The sequence below is a fragment of the Crotalus tigris genome, unplaced genomic scaffold (genome assembly GCF_016545835.1).
Source record: "Crotalus tigris isolate CLP2741 ecotype Arizona unplaced genomic scaffold, ASM1654583v1 scf7180000017740.2609645, whole genome shotgun sequence".
Classification (NCBI taxonomy): domain Eukaryota; kingdom Metazoa; phylum Chordata; class Lepidosauria; order Squamata; family Viperidae; genus Crotalus; species Crotalus tigris.
Genome location: NW_024096606.1, coordinates 1,606,707 through 1,627,413, shown reverse-complemented (window position 1 = coordinate 1,627,413; position 20,707 = coordinate 1,606,707). Strand labels below are relative to the sequence as shown.

The 20,707-nt window shown below is 41.9% G+C and overlaps 1 protein-coding gene across 5 annotated transcripts in view; it reads left to right on the top strand.

Annotated features, from left to right (window-relative positions):
• The window catches only part of GPM6B (glycoprotein M6B), a 259,232-nt gene that overhangs the window by 163,595 nt on the left and 74,930 nt on the right, over positions 1 to 20,707 (top strand). The window contains exon 1 of one of the 5 annotated variants that reach the window (XM_039339844.1): positions 11,103 to 11,804. The exons of 2 other annotated variants lie outside the window; for them this stretch is intronic. In XM_039339844.1, the coding sequence (XP_039195778.1) occupies positions 11,756 to 11,804 (49 nt within the window). In that variant the 5' untranslated portion in view covers positions 11,103 to 11,755. Of the gene's footprint in view, positions 1 to 11,102; positions 11,805 to 20,707 lie in introns of those variants that run through there. 2 more of the 5 variants (XM_039339846.1, XM_039339847.1) reach the window with 2 other exon arrangements.

The window sequence follows — 20,707 nt, the reverse complement described above, 5'->3', positions numbered from 1 at the left end:
CGGCAGTCAGCAGGCACAGCAGTCCCCCAACCATCCTGATCATACACCTCCCAACAGGAAAGGCCGTATGATCGCCCTTATGATAGACCAGGGTTCCGACCAAGACAACAGGCCCAGACCAAGAGGCCATTTCGAGGGACGGGACATCCCTAGAGAAAATCCAAATGACTCCTACTCTGTTCTATCCATAGGGGGAAGACTGACCCACTTCTTCCATCAGTGGGAACTCACCACCACAGACAACTGGGTCACATTTATGATTCCACTTGGAAAAGTTTTTGCCATTGGTGTCATAGACGACAGTTAGACATTCAGATAGTGGAGTATCTCTTGGAAGGTCTGGACAAAGGCCTCGCACCCGCAACGATTCACAGACAGGTGGCAGCCTTGTCCATAATACTTACCTGCGCGGACTCTGGACCCCTGGCCCATCATCCTAGGATTCGCGCCTTTATCAAGGGCGCATGTAACACCAGACCTCCTGTGGTACACAGGTACCCCTCCTGGGAACTACCTCGGGTCCTTCGCGCCCTAACAAAAACGCCCTTTGAACCTTTAGCAACTGTCCTGTTGTGGAGTCTTTCTATTAAGGTGGCGTTTTTAATTGCCATCACATCGGCCAGACATATCTCTGAGCTGGCCACCCTTTTGATCAGGAATGACCTCTGCATCTTTCACAGTGACTGGGTGGTCCTTCGCCTGGACCCCACGTTTGTACCCAAGGTAAACTCGCTTTTTCATAGAGCATAGGAAGTCATACTACCAAACTTTTGCCCAGATCCTTCCCATGACTTGGAGCCAGAGTGGCACATGCTGGACGTCCACAGGGCCCTGCAGCATTATATCAAGCGCACGGCACCTTTTCATAGATCCGAGGCCCTATTTGTATCTTTCTGTCCAGCTTCTCTGGGACAGAAGGTTTCAGCTGGCACTATAGGCAGGTGGATTCGGAGCTGCATCGCGGAGGCACACCAGTCTTCTTCCCTGCCAGCTCCAAGTCATCTCACAGCCCATTCCACTTGCAGTGCTGCGACTTCTGCAGCATGGGCCACTCAAGCGTCCATCGAGGAGATTTGCAGGGCTGCGACATGGTCCTCGCCTTCCCCATTTGTACACCATTACAAAATAGACTGATTTGCCTCTGTGGATGCCTCTTTTGGCCAGAGGGTCCTTCAACAAGTGGTCTCCGAATACACTAGTCCAGGCTTATCTGTTTCCCACCCATAGGGACAGTGAGGCTTTGGTATGTCCCATTGGTGGATTCTCCATCTCCTGTACTGGAGAAGGGGCGTTGTCTTACCTGAACGCCTTTTCTCAGTATGGAGATGGAGAATCCACACCCACCCTTTAAGTCAGTTAGGCCTTATTTAAGGGTTTGAGAGCCAACACCTCGTCCACCTTCAGCCACTTTCGCCCTCGTTAAGACTGGATCTCCTAGCAAGAGGGGGCATGTCAAGTTTGGCTACTTGGTCTCAAGAGCAGGCAGACAGAGAAAACCCATTGGTGGATTCTCCATCTCTGTACTGAGAAAAGGCGTTCAGGTAAGACAACGCCCCTTCTCCCAGAATAACACGGGAGTAGCCGTCTTCAGCCATGCCGGGTGAATGAACCCCTATGCTAAATTCTTTTCGATGAACTTCTGCAGAAACTGGAATGGGGAACCATCTCCACCTGTTCTGCCATGGGAAAAATGAATTGACCTGTTTCCCCTTCTGGAGAACAGGCACTTGGAGCAGCAGAGGTTGAAGGAGCTTGTTGAGAGCCAAAAAACGATGCTTCCATGGATCAGAAGTAATCTGACCAACCTTTGCCTCATTCTTTTGCCTTGCAGCTTTGGAGAATTGTTTTTTTTAATGCCTAGGGCCTCCTCCTTGCTTCTTTCTCAGCAGCTGGAAGACCTTTTGCCAGAGATAGCTTTGGATCTGAGTTTTCCAGAAGCCTCCTGCTTGGCTGATCTGGATTTCTTGTGCCTGGAGGAACGGCTGGAGGCACCTTGAGATATCTGAGCTTCTGTGGTTTTATCTGCCATTGCAAAATCAGAGATATCACAGAAATGGCAATCTCAATGTGTTTGCAACAGAGAGGTGATCCCAGTAGCAAGGAGCCAACTTGTGGCTGGAAGTAGTGGCTGCACAACCAACTTAATGGGAGAGCCGAGGTGGCGCAGCAGTTAGAGTGCAGTACTGCAGGCCACTTTAGCTGACTGTGTTCAGCAGGTCAGCGGTTCAAATCTCACCGGCTCAAGGTTGACTCAGCCTTCCATCCTTCCGGGGTAGGTAAAATGAGGACCCAGATTGTTGGGGGCAATGTAAATATATATATACATTGCTTACTGGTGTACACCGCTTAGAGAGTGCTTGCACTTAAAGCGGTATATAAGTCTCATAAAATAATAAATAAATAAATAGCCAGGATACTCACAATGCTGGTAGTGGCAGGAAAACCAGCTTAATGCGGTAGCCAGCATACTTATGATCCTGTTAGTGGCGGCAAGACCAACTTAATAGTGTAGCCAGCACACTTCTGATCCTGTTAGTGGTGGCAGGACCAACTTAATGGGGTAGCCAGCATACTTATGATCCTGTTAGTGGTGGCAAGACCAACTTAATAGGGTAGCCAGCACACTTCTGATTCTGTTAGTGGAGGCAAGACCAACTTAATGGGGTAGCCAGCACACTGATAATCCTGTTAGTGGTGGCAAGTCCAACTTAATGGAGTAGTCAGCACACTTATAAGCAGTGAAATCGGTGGTAGGAAGAGGCGCTGAAAATGGCAGCAGTTAAAGCAGGCACTCAGTCATGCCCTGAAGCCTTTGGAAATTGAGTCCTGAAGGAAGCTGTTGTTGTTGCCTCTAATTGTAATAGCCTTGGTATGTGGCGAGCTGCCAAGGAGCCTGGGATTAGAGAAGTAGAACCTTCAAAATATTGCTCCTTAACTCTGGCCTTCTGAATGGCCTGAGAGTGTTTGTAAGGCTTTCAAAATGGTGGCCGGTAATAAGTGACCTCCTGCACCATTGTTATGTCCGAATTAATAAATGCGGCAGCTGCTTCTATGGCTGACTAATAAGACTGCAGACTTAATTCTGGCCAAAATTGACTCTATTTGAGTCTAAACGGCCCTTGCTGGAAGGGAGGGTCCCCCCCACTCAGGAACAATAAAAGTGGCGCTCAAAATGGTGACCGCTGCACTTCTGCCCTGCCTGGGAGCTATAAATAGCTCGAGGCTTCAGCCGAAGCTTACAAAACCACTCTGACACTCAGCGGTTTGAAAAAGCAGCACTGATATCAGCACAGAGAAGGGAAGGGAAGAGAAGAGAAGGTACAACCTGGGAAAATCCACAGTTTTGTCTTTCTGCTAGAGCAAGAGCCAATCTTCACCATGCCTCTCTTGGGCTATTCTTACTTGAGGAAGCGGTCAGAGCGCGTTGGCCCCTCACCCTCATCTTTGCTGACATTTAGCGATCTCTCCATCTCATGCTTTTCCAACTGGGTTGATGGCTGCCACGCTTGAGGGTGACTTTCCAGGCTTTCGTGTCCCAGTTATCCTTCCCCACTCCGATTGACCACCTCGGTTTCTCACGAGTGTCTGCCTCGTTGCACGAGCTGGTGGAGTCCAAGCTGCTGCTGCTCGGGCAAGCCTTTAGCAAGGCCCCCTCCAAGTGCTTGGTTTCTCTCTTCTCAACTCTGTGATTAGACATTATTTTGCATGGTCCCCACAGTAGGATTACTGTGGGTTGACCACTTTATAGATCCTGCCTAAGGTAAGGACCTGCCTCCATTTCTCTACCAAAAAAGCAGAACTCTTGAAACTGGCATCATTTCAAAAGGAACTTTTATTGGCAGAAACAGAAAGCAGGAAAGCTAGGCAGGATCTGAGGACTTCCCGCTCAAAGATGTTGAGACTCTAGAAAGAGTACAGAGAAGAGCAACAAAGATGATCAGGGACTGGAGGCTAAAACATATAAGGAACAGTTGCTGGAATTGGGTATGTCTAGTCTAATGAAGAGAAGGACAAGGGGTGACATGATAGCAGTGTTCCAATATCTCAGGGGCTGCCACAAAGAAGAGGGAGTCAAGTTATTCTCCAAAGCACCTGAAGGCAGGACAAGAAGCAATGGATGAAAATTAACCAAAGTGAGAAGCAACCTAGAACTAAGGAGAAATTTTCTGACAGTTAGAACAATTAATCAGTGGAACAACCTGCCTCCAGAAGCTCTGAATGCTCCAATACTGGAAGTTTTTAAGAAGAGACTGGACAGCCATTTGTCTGAAATGGTATAGGGTTTCCTGCCTGAGCAGGGGGTTAGACTAGATGACCTCCAAGGTCCCTTCCAACTTTATTATTGTTGTTGTTATTAAATCAATAGGTTAAACCCGCGAAACAATAATCCCTCCCCAACTGTCCATCCACTCGGTTCAAACAGGCCAATCCACAGGTGACATTGAGCTGTGGGAAAGCAACTGATAAAGCACCTCTCTCAAGGTTGTTAGGTCTTCTCCAGTTCCTGAGATAAGGCAGATGGCCCCGAGGCATTCTTTTCACACCCCATAAAGGATACATCAAAGCAGATAGAGGAAACAGTCTACGTGCACTACAAGCCCCTGGCTACCCCCCTCCCCCCATAGGAGAATGGCAGAACCTGAATAACCTAAACCCAGAGAATATACATTATTAATAATTGAGGGTTTTGACAGATGCTTTGTCTTTGTCAAAATAGTAATTTTAATATGTATCTTGCCTGAGGGTACCTCTCATATTACCATTAAAGAAAATGTCTTGGACCAGTCCAATCTAAGCAGAAGTTTTTATGCCTTTTCTTCAAATCTAATAGGAAATAAATATATGTCATGACATAATATGGCTTGATAACCTTAATAATAACATTAGCGGGATTCATGTCACTCTCTTTTTTCTAAAATGCTAAGCTCTAAGTACTACTCTTCCATCTTCTACAGATACTGAGAATGTAAAATTATAACACTCAAGGTTCTTTTGCTATAAAAAGTAAAGTAAAGGAAATACATTAAATCTGCCCATTTTATTATAAGTTCCCTCCATGTGATTAAAATGACTTGCTAATGTTTTTTGACCATTTTGAATTTGCTTAAAATCCTAAAAACAAGGCAACCTGTGAAAGATACCAAACTCTAATACCTATTTTGTTATGTATATCTTAAGACCAAAAGGCATGTGGTTCCTTTCTGTTGAATACCTTTTTCATTTGGGATGGTGAAAAAGGATAGATTCAATTTTGTCATCTCTTGATCAAACTTAATTTAAAGTTCTTCAAAAAAAAAACCATTGCTGTAGTCTGTCTCTTGAGAATCCTTTGACTCTTCTATCATCTTTTGCTGACAAGAAACTGCAATTCTGAAGGATCCCAATAAAGGAAAAAAATTATCCTGCCATACTAATATAAAATTGCAGGGAAAGAAAAATTGTACCTTTTCCAAATCAGCTCAAATTGTTCTGGCAATTTCTAAGTTTTCACATCATGTTGAAAACCTGTGATATTTCATGATGCTTAGATAATATTAAACTTCCAACTGGAAACAACTTATTTCTACTGTAGGTTGGAAATCAATGGTCAGGTTGAGTTGACTGGCATATTGAGTATATGCTACCTATACTATAGAAGTTACAATTCTTTTCTTAATCTGACACATTTCCAGCAATACTGGGACTACAGAGTGAATGGATGTTTTGCTTTGGTTATCTTCTAGTTATCTTCATATATGCTGGATGGAAATTAAGAACATTGAAATCCAACCTATCTGGAAGCTGATTTAGTGAATGAAAAGGCAACATGTTACCACTGAAGAAAAACTAAGTGTTGCATTGAATTATCAAAAATAGGCTCCAGGCTTGGAATGCATAACAACCAGCTTTCAAAATACCATATCCACATCCAAATCAAATTCTCTTTGATTTGTAACACATTTTATTTATCATATTTATGATTTTGAAAACTAAAATTTCAAACAGAATATGCAAAATAAAATAAACCCCAAACAGCTTAGAGATAGGCAGACTTCAAACTTCAAACAAACTTTTAAAAAAAAAAAAAAAAAAAAAGTCTGGCTGCTTTTTGTTTAGGCTTTGAAACTGCAGCAGCTTAATGCTTTCATTGTGTGAAGGGGATATATGCTAATTTGAAGTCTATTTCCCATCAGAACCCCTTTCGGTCATATCATAGTTGAGATATGAATGATGATAAAAGGGGGAAGTATAGAGAGGCCTATATTATGGGAGGATTGCTCTTCTATTATTATGACTTGGGAATAGAGCTGAGGAATTCAGTCAACCATGAGGACTTGTTGGCTATTTAGGGCTGAGTGAGTTTGCATGGGTTAAGTCTGTTTGCCCTCTCCAACTGATTTTTGTGGTAATTATTATCTCTTTGGGAGCCTCTTCACGTATTACTCTTCACATATTACTCTTCACATAATTGTGTAAAAGTGACAAGGTATTATGAACAGCCCCACTTTGATACTCTCAAATAAACTAATTCACAAGCCAATAGCAAAACAGGAGTAGCTACAAAAATGAGGTTGTATTCCCAATTCTGCTTAGTTGGAAGTGTCAAAGAAAGATATGAGTTTTGAACGTCATGATATGGTATCCATTTGTTTTATCCATTTATGCGTCAGAAACTGACACAGAAGTAAATGAGCTACATAAGGAGGATATTTCTTCAAGTCAAGCAGGAAACCTAATTGATTATAGGGAGAAAAAACCAACATCTATTGAGCAGAAAAGTACAACTTATATGGTACAGTAGTTATTAATGGGCAGTGAATATTAAGAAACTTCTAGAAATGTTGCCTTGCTTCTTTGGATGTTTGAAAATGATACATCATACATGGGCTTGATATTTGATAAAATTGATAGTTCCAAATCTTCCTTTAATTAGGAGATTTTATTTTCACATTTTTGGGTAAAAGAATTGTCATATTATTTCCCCTCCATTATTACAAAAATGGTCAACTAAATTAAGATACAATGTATTTGTGGTGGCCTTTGTTATTAAGAGCAGATCTATCTATTGGCCTTTGATGCTTTGGAAAGAGAGGTGTTTGGGTTTTTTTCAATTTGTGCCTCAAGAAATTTCAAGAGTATTTACAGATCCATGTGGGAGAAAACTGGCATGTAGAGGGGCTTGGAAGTGAGGTAGTGTCTTATCTTGCTTCCCAGAAGTTTGAATGAATAAGGATTTTTTTTTAAAAAAAAGAGGCAATGGGAGTATTTTATGCTTCTTTTACAAAAATATTAAATGTCCAATTTTAACAATAAAAATGTATGGCTGTCCTTAACCTCAGCTTTAATACAGGACTTCTGCCAGTCAAACCACAAAGGATTTTATTTATTAGTGCAAGATTTTAATCTGTTTGCAATCTTATCAAAAACAGTAAGACCACATCTACATGAGCCACCAGTGAATCAGCACCCTGCCTGCAATTTCCCATGCCACCCCTTCTCTTTTCATCAGATGAACCAATTTATTGCCAGATCAATGCATCTCAAATCAGATTTAAAGCAATTTTCTTTTATAGTGTGGTTAATCTGAGAGGGGGCAGGTTTTCCACTGGATGGAACTCCAGCATCACCCCGCTTCCCTTAGACTCAGTGCTGATGGCCCTGGCGAAGGGGAAGGCCTTCTCATCCCCAAGAGGCAGCCAGGACTACTTTCCCTGCTGTGCCCTGCCCGAGCCCAGCCCCAGAGCTGCCCTCTGCGAGAGTCAGGATGCCTTTTGAGGCTTGCCCTCTGATCCTGCCTTTCATCCCTCACCTATTTCTCGGCCCTGCCCACCATGCACCTCACTCACATACCTCGGGGTCCTGCAGCCAGGTCACCCCTTCCCACTCCACTATCTGTCTCACCTTGTCTCACCCCATGGCGACACCGGCAGAAGCAGCAGAAATCCTGTCCAGCAGGATCCTCATTGCCCCTCCACTCTCCTCCAGCCCTGGAAGCCCAGCCTGGCCAAGGAGAGCGAGCATAGCAGCAGCAGCCTCAAGGAGGAGGTAAATGCAGCTGGGTGCCCCCTTGGGGAAATGGAGCTGAGCTGTGGTATCCCAGTACCCTGGGAGCTTGAGGGCACAGCTGGGCAGTTACCCTTTGCTGCCTAAGGCTCTAGGTAGCCCAAGGGACCGTCAACACTAACTGGATGCTCAGATTGTCCTCTGGGTGGATCCATGCATTAGGCCATGGTGTTCCGTCAGCCCTGTGTCCCAGGGCTCGGGGCACAGTCGTCCTTCTCTACGGGTGCTCATGTGTCACCAGATGCCCAGCTTTTCCAGGCCATGGCTTCACATCTGGTGTGAATGCTGCAATCCCTTCTCCAGCCCTGCCACGCAGCAGAGAGGGTAACTCAGAACTGACCCCCCCCCCAAATGCTCAGCTCCTGCTGACCCATGCTCATGTCTCCCTGCCTTTTGTCCTATGGCCCATCCCGGCTCTCGAGCTCTCGGGGCACCGGGACCCTGCAGCCCAGTCCCATTTTCCTGAGGGGGCACCTGGCCATGCTTATCTCCTCAAGACTACAGCTGCTGCGCTCACTCTTCTTGGGGGACAGTGAGGCTTCTCTGGTAGATGACACTTTGGTGCTTGCCCTGGTCTTGCCTTCCTCCACTGGAGACCTCCAGATCCCCCCTTCCAGCCTTGCCTGGCCCCCCACAGGCACTCTTCAACATGAGCAATGTCAAGCTGGCCATATCTATTTGGCCATGTTGAGTTGGCCACACCCACCCAGCCATGTCCACCTGGCTCTTTGAGGGCAACCATAATGCTGTTAAGGCCCTCAATGAAATTGAGTTTGATGCCCCTGGCATAGGATAATAACCACATTACTGAACAGAGGTTGTGTCAATCCAGGATCATTTGTTAGATATGAAGCTCACTGGGTGATATCAGCTGGTATCATACATGTCTTTCTCATTTTCATTCTTTCTGCGCTCAAGGTAATAACATGAAAAGATAGAATTATGCAAGTCACTGAAGGAAAGAAGGAAGGGAGGGAGGGAGAAAGGAAGTTGCTATAGGGTTATTTATCTCTAGGATACAGAGCAAAAGGTGTTCTAATAAAAGAAATGTGTATTCATGCACGTAATGTTAATGTGATACATGTATTTATATTTCACAGTATTTATAATGATCTAATCTTGAAGGAATCTGGGTTTATAAATCTGTACCATTTTTGATAGGTTTATTCATTTCTTATTTTCACCAATACTTCAGAATTGTCCAACTTTGCCTTGCTATTATCATGAAGTGGCTTATTATTCTCCCTATCTGATCCCTATCTCTCTGGTAAATCTATATGACAAGGTAGATTACATACTATTCAGTTTTAAAAGCCTACATGCCATCTCTGAGTGTTGATATTGGCATTATTATAGCTTTAGGAATAGGCCTTCAGTTCTAATCAACCACTGCACACTCAGATATGTTCACCAACATGTGTGTATATGTGCAAATGTTCTAGTATCCTGAATTGTTCTCTGGAAAAGGTGCTCACTATCAATGGAAACTAAATGCTTAATTTTATATCAAAGGCAACATTTGTGAAGATATATGATTTACGTATAAATGATCCTGTAACAGTGCCACACAAAGCACATTTGTTATTTTAAATAACTGCATTTTTAAACATGTAGAGATATTCCGATTCTTTTCTTTGATTAACATTTAGTTTTGATTGTGACTTATTTTTCATGACTTATTCAAGACTTATTTTTATTCTTCAGTATTCAGATTATTGTGGTTTGATTATGTTTCATCTATGCCAGGGGTGTCAAACTCGCAATGTCACGTGATGTGTTGCAATGTATCGCAACTTTTTTGCCATTGCTGGCAATGGGGTGGGTGCAGTTTCGCTATGATGCATCTGGCCCATGGGCCACCAGTTTGACATCCCTGACCTATGCCATTCTCTCCATTGGGGATGCGACCACTTACTTCAAGCTAGACCTGTTAGCACCATGTGGGGCTTTAAAGTGCTAGATCTGTCTTTTTTATAATAAAGTTTGAGTTTGAAAATCAAAATAAAATTTGTTAAAGTGCAATTGTCATAAAAAGGCTACAGTAGAATAAATCAATAAATTGTATTGTTTAGTTAATGTGATGGTTTGCTTTGCTTAATAAGTGATATTATAAACTTGCAAATATATTGATTCTTGAAATGGAAAATATAATTTCGTGTGTTCTATCTATTTCAGTGAATTTTTAAAGAGAACATTTCTTCATGGACTCAAGTGCTTTCCTAGAACCTAAGAAAAAAGGAAAATCTGTGGATTCAGTGGTCTTTCTCCAGTAATTTGGAAATATCTACCTCAAAACAGAGTTGTTTCAAACTGAAAACTTCCAAAATGATTGAAACATCATTGAAACCACTGGTTTGAATGGCTTTGCATCCAGTATCTATCTTTAAAGCATATCATTTTTACTTTACTTTGTAAGTGTAGTTTATTATTTTCTGAGAACAGTGTTGAACATTTAGATGAAAAAAGCATATGGCACAGGTTTTATGCCAAAATTTAACAAGAAAGATTCTCTCTAATGCATACACTTATTATGAGCTTAAGTCTCTGGAAATACTCAATCAGTGTGGCAATAAAGAATGCCAAAAGGTAGTCCCAATATGTGTCTAAAACTTATTCTTATCAAAGGTAAAATATATGTAATGGTTTTTCAGTTTCTGGAAAGTATAAAATACATAAGCAAACAAAGAAAATATTTTGATTTAAAGGAACATATAGATAACTTCTATTATATTATAATATATTTATTCAGCTTCTACTAAAATCTGGATGTAGCTGGGCATTGTACCTTAGAAAACTAGTTAACTTTTTAAAATTATTATTTACTTTAAAATCTAAGATGATGAGCACAGCATCTCAGTTATTTTTAAAACCATCCTGTCATCTTCTAAGGCTTTAAGAATGAGATGACCCATTGGGAACCAGAGGTTGAGATGTTACGTATCTCATTTAGTCTCACCTGCACATGTGTGTATCTGTCTGTACTTATGAAACAATGTTTAATTGCTCCAGGTTGCTGACTGGCACAATGATGGCTTATCTATTGGGGAGGGGGGTTATCATTTCCAAAAATTGAATTAAAAATCCTACATCCATGAAATTAAAAGTTAACATATAAATGGGCACATTCCAGGTTTTATGTAAAACCATTGAGCATATGGAATAAATCAAAATGCAAACATTATCTTGCAGTCCTGCAGGACAAAGTGCCTTGTTTGATGCTATGGAGCCTCCCTAGAGATGGTGCAGAAAATGGGCTTGGGTGATTGCTGAGTAATCCAGCAGGAGGGGTTCCATTCATTCCCTCAGATGCAGCCCTTTTTGGTTGTCACAAATCTATTCTTCACTAAAGAATTGATTTAACAGGCATAGGGAGAAGCGGAGAATGGGGAGCATGTGAAAGAAAAGGAAGCTAACTGATCCTTCATGTTTCCTTTACAAATGTGTGGAGGGAAAGGAGACAATCAAGCACAGAACTGGGGTCTCTGACGTATAGCTGAGTGCTTCCAGCAGAGATCTTTATAGACCAGTAGGCAGATCGAGACTGAAGCTGACCAGACTTTGTGCATCTTGGAAAAGAGAACTATCTACTATAGTGAGAAACGAAGTCACTCAATTATTGCAATAGCAAAGAAGTGACAGAAGGAAAGGAGGAAGGAAGACTGTACTGGGGACAGGAGCGAAAGCATTTTTGGTGGATGGTATAAAGCCAGCCATGGAAACTGCAGTGGAGGAAAATAGAGAACAAAGGCAAGAGAAAAAAGGTACCCAGAAGTCAAAACAATAGACTGTTTAAATCTTTTTAAGCGCCTCCAGTTCTGAAAAGATTGAGGCTGTGTTTGATGCTCTCTCTTTAGAGCCCTGCTTAAATGATCATTTGTTGTATCTTTCAGTTTCTGTGTTCTGCAGGGCTTGATAGCTGATTAATGGAACTGTTACCTATTACTTCAGCTCTGTATTATTTTCAGTTCTTCTCATTTCCACAAAAATTCAGTTTGCAGAAGAATAGCGAGGTATATGGATGTGCCTTATGCGTATGATTTGAATCTGTATGATTTAAATCAGTGTGAAGCTTTGTACCAACATGGGTTTGATATGAGGCTCTATGGGGTCTGTCTTTCATTAGACAGCATCTAGTTATATCTTGCATTTCTCTAACATACAGGGAGAGATTGGTGAACACATTTGCTGCAAATAAGAAACAACACCATATTTGAAAGAAATGTTCCAAAATAGATTTGTAGAGTTCAGAATGGCAGGGTGGCAAGTGAGAATGAATTTGAATATTGCTGGTGATATATTGTTCTGAAAGATTCATACACATCAAAATTGGCAAGTTTTGTAATGCTTTGTTTAATTAACCATTTCTTATACTCAGGTTATGCACAATACTGCTGAAAATATTATTGACGTGTAATTGTCACCAAAGCTATTGACTTGAAAGGGAATGAATATAGATAGAGGATTGCATTTAATGGTAATAGGTTGTCTTGTATGATATGGCTTTTAGCCCATTTGAGTATTATTTATTATTAGTAACATTTTAGTTTTTGTTTTGTAACCACTAATTTAATATCTGAATAATACAGATTTGAAACAACTAAAATAAATATGTTAATTAAATAATTTAACTGTATAGAGATCTGTTCTGCAAATTAATTTCCTCTTTTTACAGTAATTAATTTCTAGCTACAAGAAGGGTTTCTAAGTTGAATAAAATAAATTTTTCAAACAGCTAGAGCATCCGCATCATCCTCTAGAGAAATTATCTAAAATTTAAAATGCTAAAAGCTTAAAATCTGGAAAAAATTATCCATTTTCCACACCAGTAATCAGCAACACTGAACGTTTTTTTAAAAATACAACATTGTTTTAAAAGATGCTTTAAAAACCTAAATAGCTTTTAATTCTCCACAGCTCATTTTTTAAAACTGAGTTTATAAATAGCTGTCAGTTACAGTTACTTTTGCATATGGGAATTGAATCAGTGGTGTGCTTCATAAGTCATGAATTTGTTTTTCACAGATTAATAAAATTTAAACAATTTATAATTGAACATTTCTATTATAAATAGCTGATCCAGGATATACCTGAAATTAATTATAGTTGCTTAACCAGGCTTTGACGTCCTGATAATTTTTCATTTAATTTCTTTACTGAAATTGTGAAGATTTTCCTCCAGATTTGATTTGTAGTATGCATTCAGTGATCTTTATGAATGTTACTATGTAGTGATGTTTAAACAATTATTTCCCAAATTCATTAATGTTTTTCCAGTAAGTATTATAAGCTATAGATAAATATAACTACCTTTTTAATTATCAACATTGTTGATAATTAATTTTTAAATTTAAAAAAGGTAATTTTTTATCTTTTTAAGGTATAATTCTTTTTTAAAAAATTGAGCTTTGATGTAGTTTATACATATTTTTTCATTTGATTAGCTTTATAATAGTGAAATTATTAATGCAATTGTCAGCACTAAATAAGGCATCAATATATTTAATTTAACTTTTAAAAAGTTTGGCCCATTATACCCATCCATTTATATACTGATAATATTTGGAAGTCCTTAGGATGTGATTAAAAATATTTTGGATGGGAATGTGTTCCACTTATTTCTACTATTGAATATAATAAAATTCTAAACTAGAAGTTCTAGAGGACATTAGTTTGCCCCTGTGGGATATCTTTGTTTAAATCAGAGATATATTCAAATCTATGTTCTTATTTATTTTATTTTATTTTTCCGCATTGCATTTTGATGAAAAGCTAAAGATTGCCATTATAGACAGAAAATGTCTTCAATATACAGCATACAAACGACATTTAGATTGCTGTGAAATTAACATAAACCATTAATCAAAATTGACTGAATCTTATTGTAGGCTAGTGGGAAAAAAATGAAGGAAACCATTAAAACAACTTCCTTTGGGCAATACACAGTCATAATATACACACAGAGTTGTAATATCCTTAAAATATCTGTTTCTCTCAAGATGAGCTGTTCTGACACCTAACTTCATTTTAATTGGAGAATCTGCATGGCATTTATGTTAATATAATGATGCATTCTGAAACATAAGAGCATCTTGTAAGGAATAAGTTATTCATGTAATTGTTTAACAGATATTTTACAGAGCTGTGAAAGTGATTGATTGCATTTAAAGCCAAAAATGTATAAATTATTTTAAATGACAGCATTTATCTTGCAAGCATTAAATTAAATAAAAAACGGAAGCTGAGAATATAGAGATTTATTGAGATTGAATAAATCAGTAATGCATGTCACTTTCTATCAGTATTAGAGAATGTATACCCTGATGTATATTAGCACAGACAAGATATTTTCATTTAACGTGGGGAAAAAGTTGTAAAATGCCACAGACATTTATTCTAGATGTCTAGAGAAAAGGTTAGTGAATTAAAAAAACAAATCAGAAGTACTGCTGCATGTATAATATGTTTAGTTTACAAAGGAACTGAACAAAATTTCTACTACTTTGTGGACCTATTTGGGAGTAAGCTCTGTTAATATCAGTGGTGTCTACTTTTGAGTAAATATACAAAATATTTCACTATATGAGAGGTGAAAGCTAATAAATATTTGAAGTTTGGTCACGGTAAGAAAGAATTAGAGATGTCAGATGAAAATCTTACTTCTACTTGAATAAAATTGAAATAGTAATAATGTATATTAAGAAAGTATTAATATTTAATTGTAAGAGTTTTTTTATAAAAAGTAAGTTATACTACAATAGACTTACAACAGTTACATAACATTTTATTCCTTTTAGGAGAAACCACTGAATAGGGGTAGCATCCTTGACATGGCCATTTTGTCTTCTCCAGGAAGTTCAGAATAGTGTTATTCTAATATTCAAGGATTTTTTTTAAAGGTCAAGAGCCTAGCCTAGCCCCATTTCCCCAAGAGAGTGCCCAGCTGCGCTTACCTCCTCCTCGAGGCTGCTGCTGCTGTGCTCGCTCTCCTTGGCCAAGTTGCTCATGGTGTTGCGGGAGGGCAAAGTGTGTGGGTCAGAGGGAGGCCCACTCCCTCTCCGCGCGAGGAGACCCAGCTTTGTAACCAAAGCATCCTCAGCAATAGGATGGGAGACCACCAGAAGAGGTCAGGAGGAGGGGACAAGGGGATGGTGAAAGGACAGCAGGGCTGCTCGTGGCCAAGTGCTAAGGCAGGACTTCCCTCAGACCCTTTCTCCCTCTCATTATAATCTATCTTCCTTCCTTTCCCCCCTTTCTTCTTTTTCCTTCCCTCTTCATTCTCCTTTCCTTCTTCCTTCCCCTCTTTCCTTCTTTTTCCTGTTTGTCTTTCCTCTTTCCCTTTCTCCTTTCCTTCTTGGATGCTCAAGTGCAAAAGGGGAAACATTTCTAGATGCCTCTTTGCCTTGTGATCAAATGCCACTTTTGTGGCCATTTAAAAGACTGAGAACAAACCAGGCTCAGTTTATCCCATGCTTGCATTTAGTGGGGGCGTCCACAAACAACAGTACAGCAGAACTGTCAAAATGGTGGCTGTGACAATTGATCAGAGTTTCTCTGTTTTTTATGTGCAACAGCTTTAGCATTTAGGAACAGAGGTAAGTTAGTTGCTTTTCTATTAATACATAATTCTTTAAAAGAGCTCTCCTACAGGGACCCTGCCATGGTCTAATTCAGACTGGAAATATAGCAAAGGAAGATACTTCCCCCCTACTCTGCTTTGTCCTGTTTTCTCCACTGGAAATGACTGTTAGCAGCACACAAGGAGGGGATACTTTCCTAAGAGCTCACAATTCAAGAATACCAGTGTTAATTTGGATTGCTAATAAAGTCCTGTCTGTGACAAAAGAGAACACAAAATTGTTTGTCCTTTGAGCCCAAGTCTCAATGGATCCAGGATTGAAGCAGAACTGCGTGAACTAGGGCATCTCCAACCAAGTTGCTTCTCCTTCCTTCCTTTTTTCCTTTCTTCCTTTTTTCCTTCCTTCCTTCCCTGTCACCCTCTCTTCCTTCCTCCCTCCATTCCTCCCTTCCCCCATCTTCCCTCCCACCCTCCATTCCTTTCTCTCACCCTCCATTCCTTCCTTCCTCCATTCCTCCCTCCCTTTTTTCCCTCCCTCCCACCCTCTCTTCCTCCCTCCTTCCATTCCTTCCTTCCGTTCCTTCCTTCCTCCATTCGTTCCTTTGCATTCTCATCTCTTTCCTTCCTCCATGCTCAGGAAGGGGTGATGGGAGAGAGACAGATTGCCAGAGATTGCTATCTCACGTGGGCGGGTGGGAACTGTCCTGGTGAAAGAAACGCCTCATGGCTGCCAGGCTGGAGGTGCTGGTGGGAGGGGTGGCGGTGCTGATCTTCAATCTGGTTGCATCCATCAAAGCTGAAATGCGCTCCACGGGGCATCCCCACCCTGCCTCCTGTGTCCGTGTGCATGCAAGCAGAGTCTGGCATCCCTGCTGGCTGTCTTGCCCTGCAGGCTGACTTCACCCAGGATTCTGGGGCTGCTCCGGTGCTGCTCCATGGCTGCTCTATGGAACCTTCATTCCTTCTGTCCTTCTCATGTCTTTCCTTCCTCTGTGCTCAGGAAGGGGTGATAGGAGGGGGAGAGTTTGCCAGCGCTGCCATGCAGCTCAGTCCATCAAAGCCAGAACACGCTCAGCCTTAATCCTGGAACCAGCAAGGAGCTGCCCCACCGCCTCTGCCCTGCCACCCAGGTGTGCACACAGGAGACGGCCAGCACCGGCGTCCTGGGTGAAGTCAGCCTATGAGATAAGACAGCCAGCAGGGATGCTGGACTCTGCACGCGCGCACACCCAGGAGGAGGAGCAGGACTGCCCCGTGGAGTGCATTCTGGCTTTGGTGGACACAATCATGTTGTAGATCAGTGCCACCACCCCTCCCACCAGCACCTCCAGCCTCGCAGCCACAAGGCTTTTCTTTCACTGGGACAGCCCCCGCCTGCCGCAAGACCAGCAGCAATCTCTCCCATCACCCCTTCCCGAGCTCAGAGGAAGGAAAGAGATGAGAAGGAAGAAAGGAACGAAGATTCCATGGAGCAGCCCTGGAATCAGCAAGGAGCTGCCCCACTGCCTCTGCTCTGCCCCCTGGGTGTGTGCAAAGGTGATGATCAATGCTGGCATCCTGGGTGAAGTCAGCCTGCAGGGATGCCGGATTCCATTTGCGCGTGCACCCACAGGGTAGAGCACAGCTGAACACATTCTGGCTTTGATGGATGCAACCTCGTTGTAGATCATTGCCCGGTCAGCCTAGGTCATTTCCAGAACAGGTCCTGGGCCGGACAGAACCACATATTGGGCTGGACCTGGCCCGCAGGCCTTGTGTTTGACGTGTCTGCTTTAGATAAATCCATGACCGGATTTTTATTTATCCCTTCTCCTAGGTCAGCTTACTAGTCATACTATCTTCAGGAGATTGTCAGTGAAAAGAAACAGGCCACAAGTACCTCTCCCTATTGGCACTCAGAGTCATTTCAGCTTCACTCAGTGTCTGCCTTTTTCTTTGTTTTATATTATGGCTTGTTGGCATGGAAATAAAATAGTTGCAATCTGTTGCATTTCAAAGTGATTTGGTTGCTTTAGACAAGTCAGGTTTTGGCCATAACAGTGGACTTGGGCATGATTCTCCCCAGTGCCTCCTTTACCATTACACTAAATCAGGAACAGTTGCTCAGATGCAGATAAATAGATAGATAGATAGGTGGATAGGTAGGTAGGTGTTGGCATTTTGGTTCATGTAGGAACACACTTGGTTCAAAAAGAAAGTTAACTTGTCAGGGTCTCTGTTAACTTGTCAGGGTTTAAAAGGTGGGGGTGTTATGGATTGTTGCCTGTCTAGCAAGCCATCCATACTGTTGCATCAGGCCATGTTGAATGCCCCCTGCCTGATCAAACCTTGGCATGGGCCCTGGGCTGATGTAGCATCGTTGATGGTATTCAGGGCTGCGTGGCTGATGGCAAGGCTCAGGGCTTCAACAATGATAGTGATGGTCCAAGCTGTCCCGGTATAGGTGACGATCAGGGCTCTCCCTACGCAAGTGCTAGTCCGGGCTATGGTGGCATGGATACCGGTCGGGGCTCGCATAGGGGTGGCACCCTTGGGGCTAAAATACCACTCTCAACACCTTGGGCTGTCATGTCGCTGGTGGTGGTCGGGGCTAGCACGCTGCCGACGATCCGGGCTTTTCCTTTGCACTGGGCTTGAGGTTAAAGCTGGTGAGTTTGGTCGTGGGGAAGTGGTTCTGGCCCCACCGATGGGACTGGGGCTTCTCCTGGGCTGAGAATGGTCTTGGAGGTGCCTGACATCTTGTTCGCTGGTAAGCAATGGGCGGGTGGCCTGCTCCTTGCTTCCCACATCTAGCCCTTCGAATATCTCCCTCAAATGCTTGACTGACTGGCTTCGGATTGCTGTCAGATACTTCCACTCACCTGACTCATCCAATGGCGCCACCGACTTAGCTGCTCTACAATCAGGAGAGTGCAACTCCTGGGAGGCAAGCAGTAGAAATTCAACTTCAGCGATCTTTGAAGCATTCTTCTTTGGCTGGGCCATCTCTGAACACCATGAGTCTCTGCTAGGCAGGCTCCATTCCAATGACCAGATGTGATCTTGGGTCTTTGGTCTTGCCCCTGTCACTGGAGTCTCAGAAACCAGACTATCGGTGCGATGGCCTGCACTCCATCAGCCAATGTAGTAGCTGTGGTTATGGTGCTGGTGACAGGTTCCTCCTTCTTCGCCATTTTGGGATCTTCCCTGAGTCTTTGTCAGCCTCCCTTCTGCTTTGGGTAGGTGACTGGAGCTCAGGTCCCCATAAAATTAAAGAAAAAGTCAGTCTTGGGTTAATGTCATGGTTCCGATAGATGAAACCAATTAAAAAAACTTCAAGGCAAAGATTTCTTCCTTAAATAACATTTTATTCAGGAAACAAAGTATAGGCACTTATATAGTTGAACCCAAGACTGAAGTTCCCTCCCCCAGATACAAAGTAACAAGTTGTAATTCCCATCTCAGAAAAGCTGTCATAAATCACATTCACCAATTATTCCAAAACGCGGGCTCTCCTCCCAACTTCTCAACTTGCCAAAACTTTATCTAACATTAACCTTGAGTTCACACACACCTGCAATTGTTATGGCTAACTGAAAATGCTCAAGCATTCCCCTCATCCCCCCTTCTACATCTAAATATCTCAAACAGCAGAACAAGCACAGTAAAAGCAAAAGGTAAAATGGTTGCAGTTTCTTAATTGTCACAACGTTGACAGGAAGTACATTACAGAAGACCCATAGGTTATTCACTCCCTTACCAGCACAAGAATTCCCCCCATAGAATGGCAGAACCCAAAAATGAAAGCATAACAAAGAAATACATTGAGGGTCTGACATGCCACCCCTCTTAAAAAAGAAAGAGATCCACCTGGAGAAGAGAAAATAATAACAGGGAGAGAAAATGAAACATACCGGTTAGTCAGGTTTATCATGGTAATGAATATGAAAATGTTTGAGCAGTCTAGGGGCCCTCACATGTTTCTTGTGTATCCACTCGTTCTGGGAAGCCAGGACGTCCTTCCATGCCTCTAAGTATTGGGTGGCCCCATGGTGCTTCTTGGAGTCTAGGTTTTCCCTGATTTCAAAATTTTGTTCACCTTCCACCATGATAGGTTGTGGTGGAGGGGCTACTGTTGACCTTAAGATTGAATTTGTCTCTGGCTTTAGCAAGCTACAGTGGAATACTGGATGGATCTGTCTTAATGTCTTGGGGAGTTCAAGCTCTACTGTGACTGGGTTGATGATGTGTTTAATAGGGAAGGGTCCCACAAATTTTGGCCCTAATTTCTTGGATGGCTGCAGGAATCTAGTGGAGAAGTATACCTTGTCCTCCACTCTAAAAGACTTGGACTCCACCCTTTTTTTATCTGCCTGGGCTTTATTGGCTTCTCTAGCTTTGTCTAAGGCTTTTCTAACAACTGGCCACATGTTTTGCAATTGTGAGATCCATTGGTATGACATAGTTGGCATAACAGAAACCTGGTGGGATGAAACCCATGAATGGAATGGACTGATAGATGGATACAAATTGTTTAAAAGAAACAGGTCTACAAAAAGAGAAGGGGGAATTGCACTATATGTAAGAGAATACTACATATCTACAGAAATGCACATGATCAAAGATAAAATCCCCCCAGAATGTATTTGAGTCAATATAAAAGAAAAAAAAGTGACATTGCCATAGGTGTATATTACAGGCCACCCAACCAGTCAGAAGAAATAGACAAACTCTTTGTCAAATGCATGTAGGAAGCATACCACAGTAGTAATGGGAGACTTCAACTATCCAGATTCAACTGGGAGACAAACTCTGCAGTGAGTAAGAGATCAAACAGATTCCTAACCAACCTAGCCGACAACTTTGTCACCCAAAAGGTAGAGGAGGGAACTAGACATAAAGCTATACTTACAAACAGAGAAGAAGTCATAGAGGGAATCGAAATTACCAGAAACTTGAGCGAAAGTGGCCGCTGGAATTTATTATAATAAATAAATACTGGAATTTAATATAATGCAAACTCTAGCAACAGAAAACAATCCAACCAATGTCCTAAACTTCAAAAGAGCCGACTTTAACAAACTCAGAGAGAACCTAGGAAAAATCTCA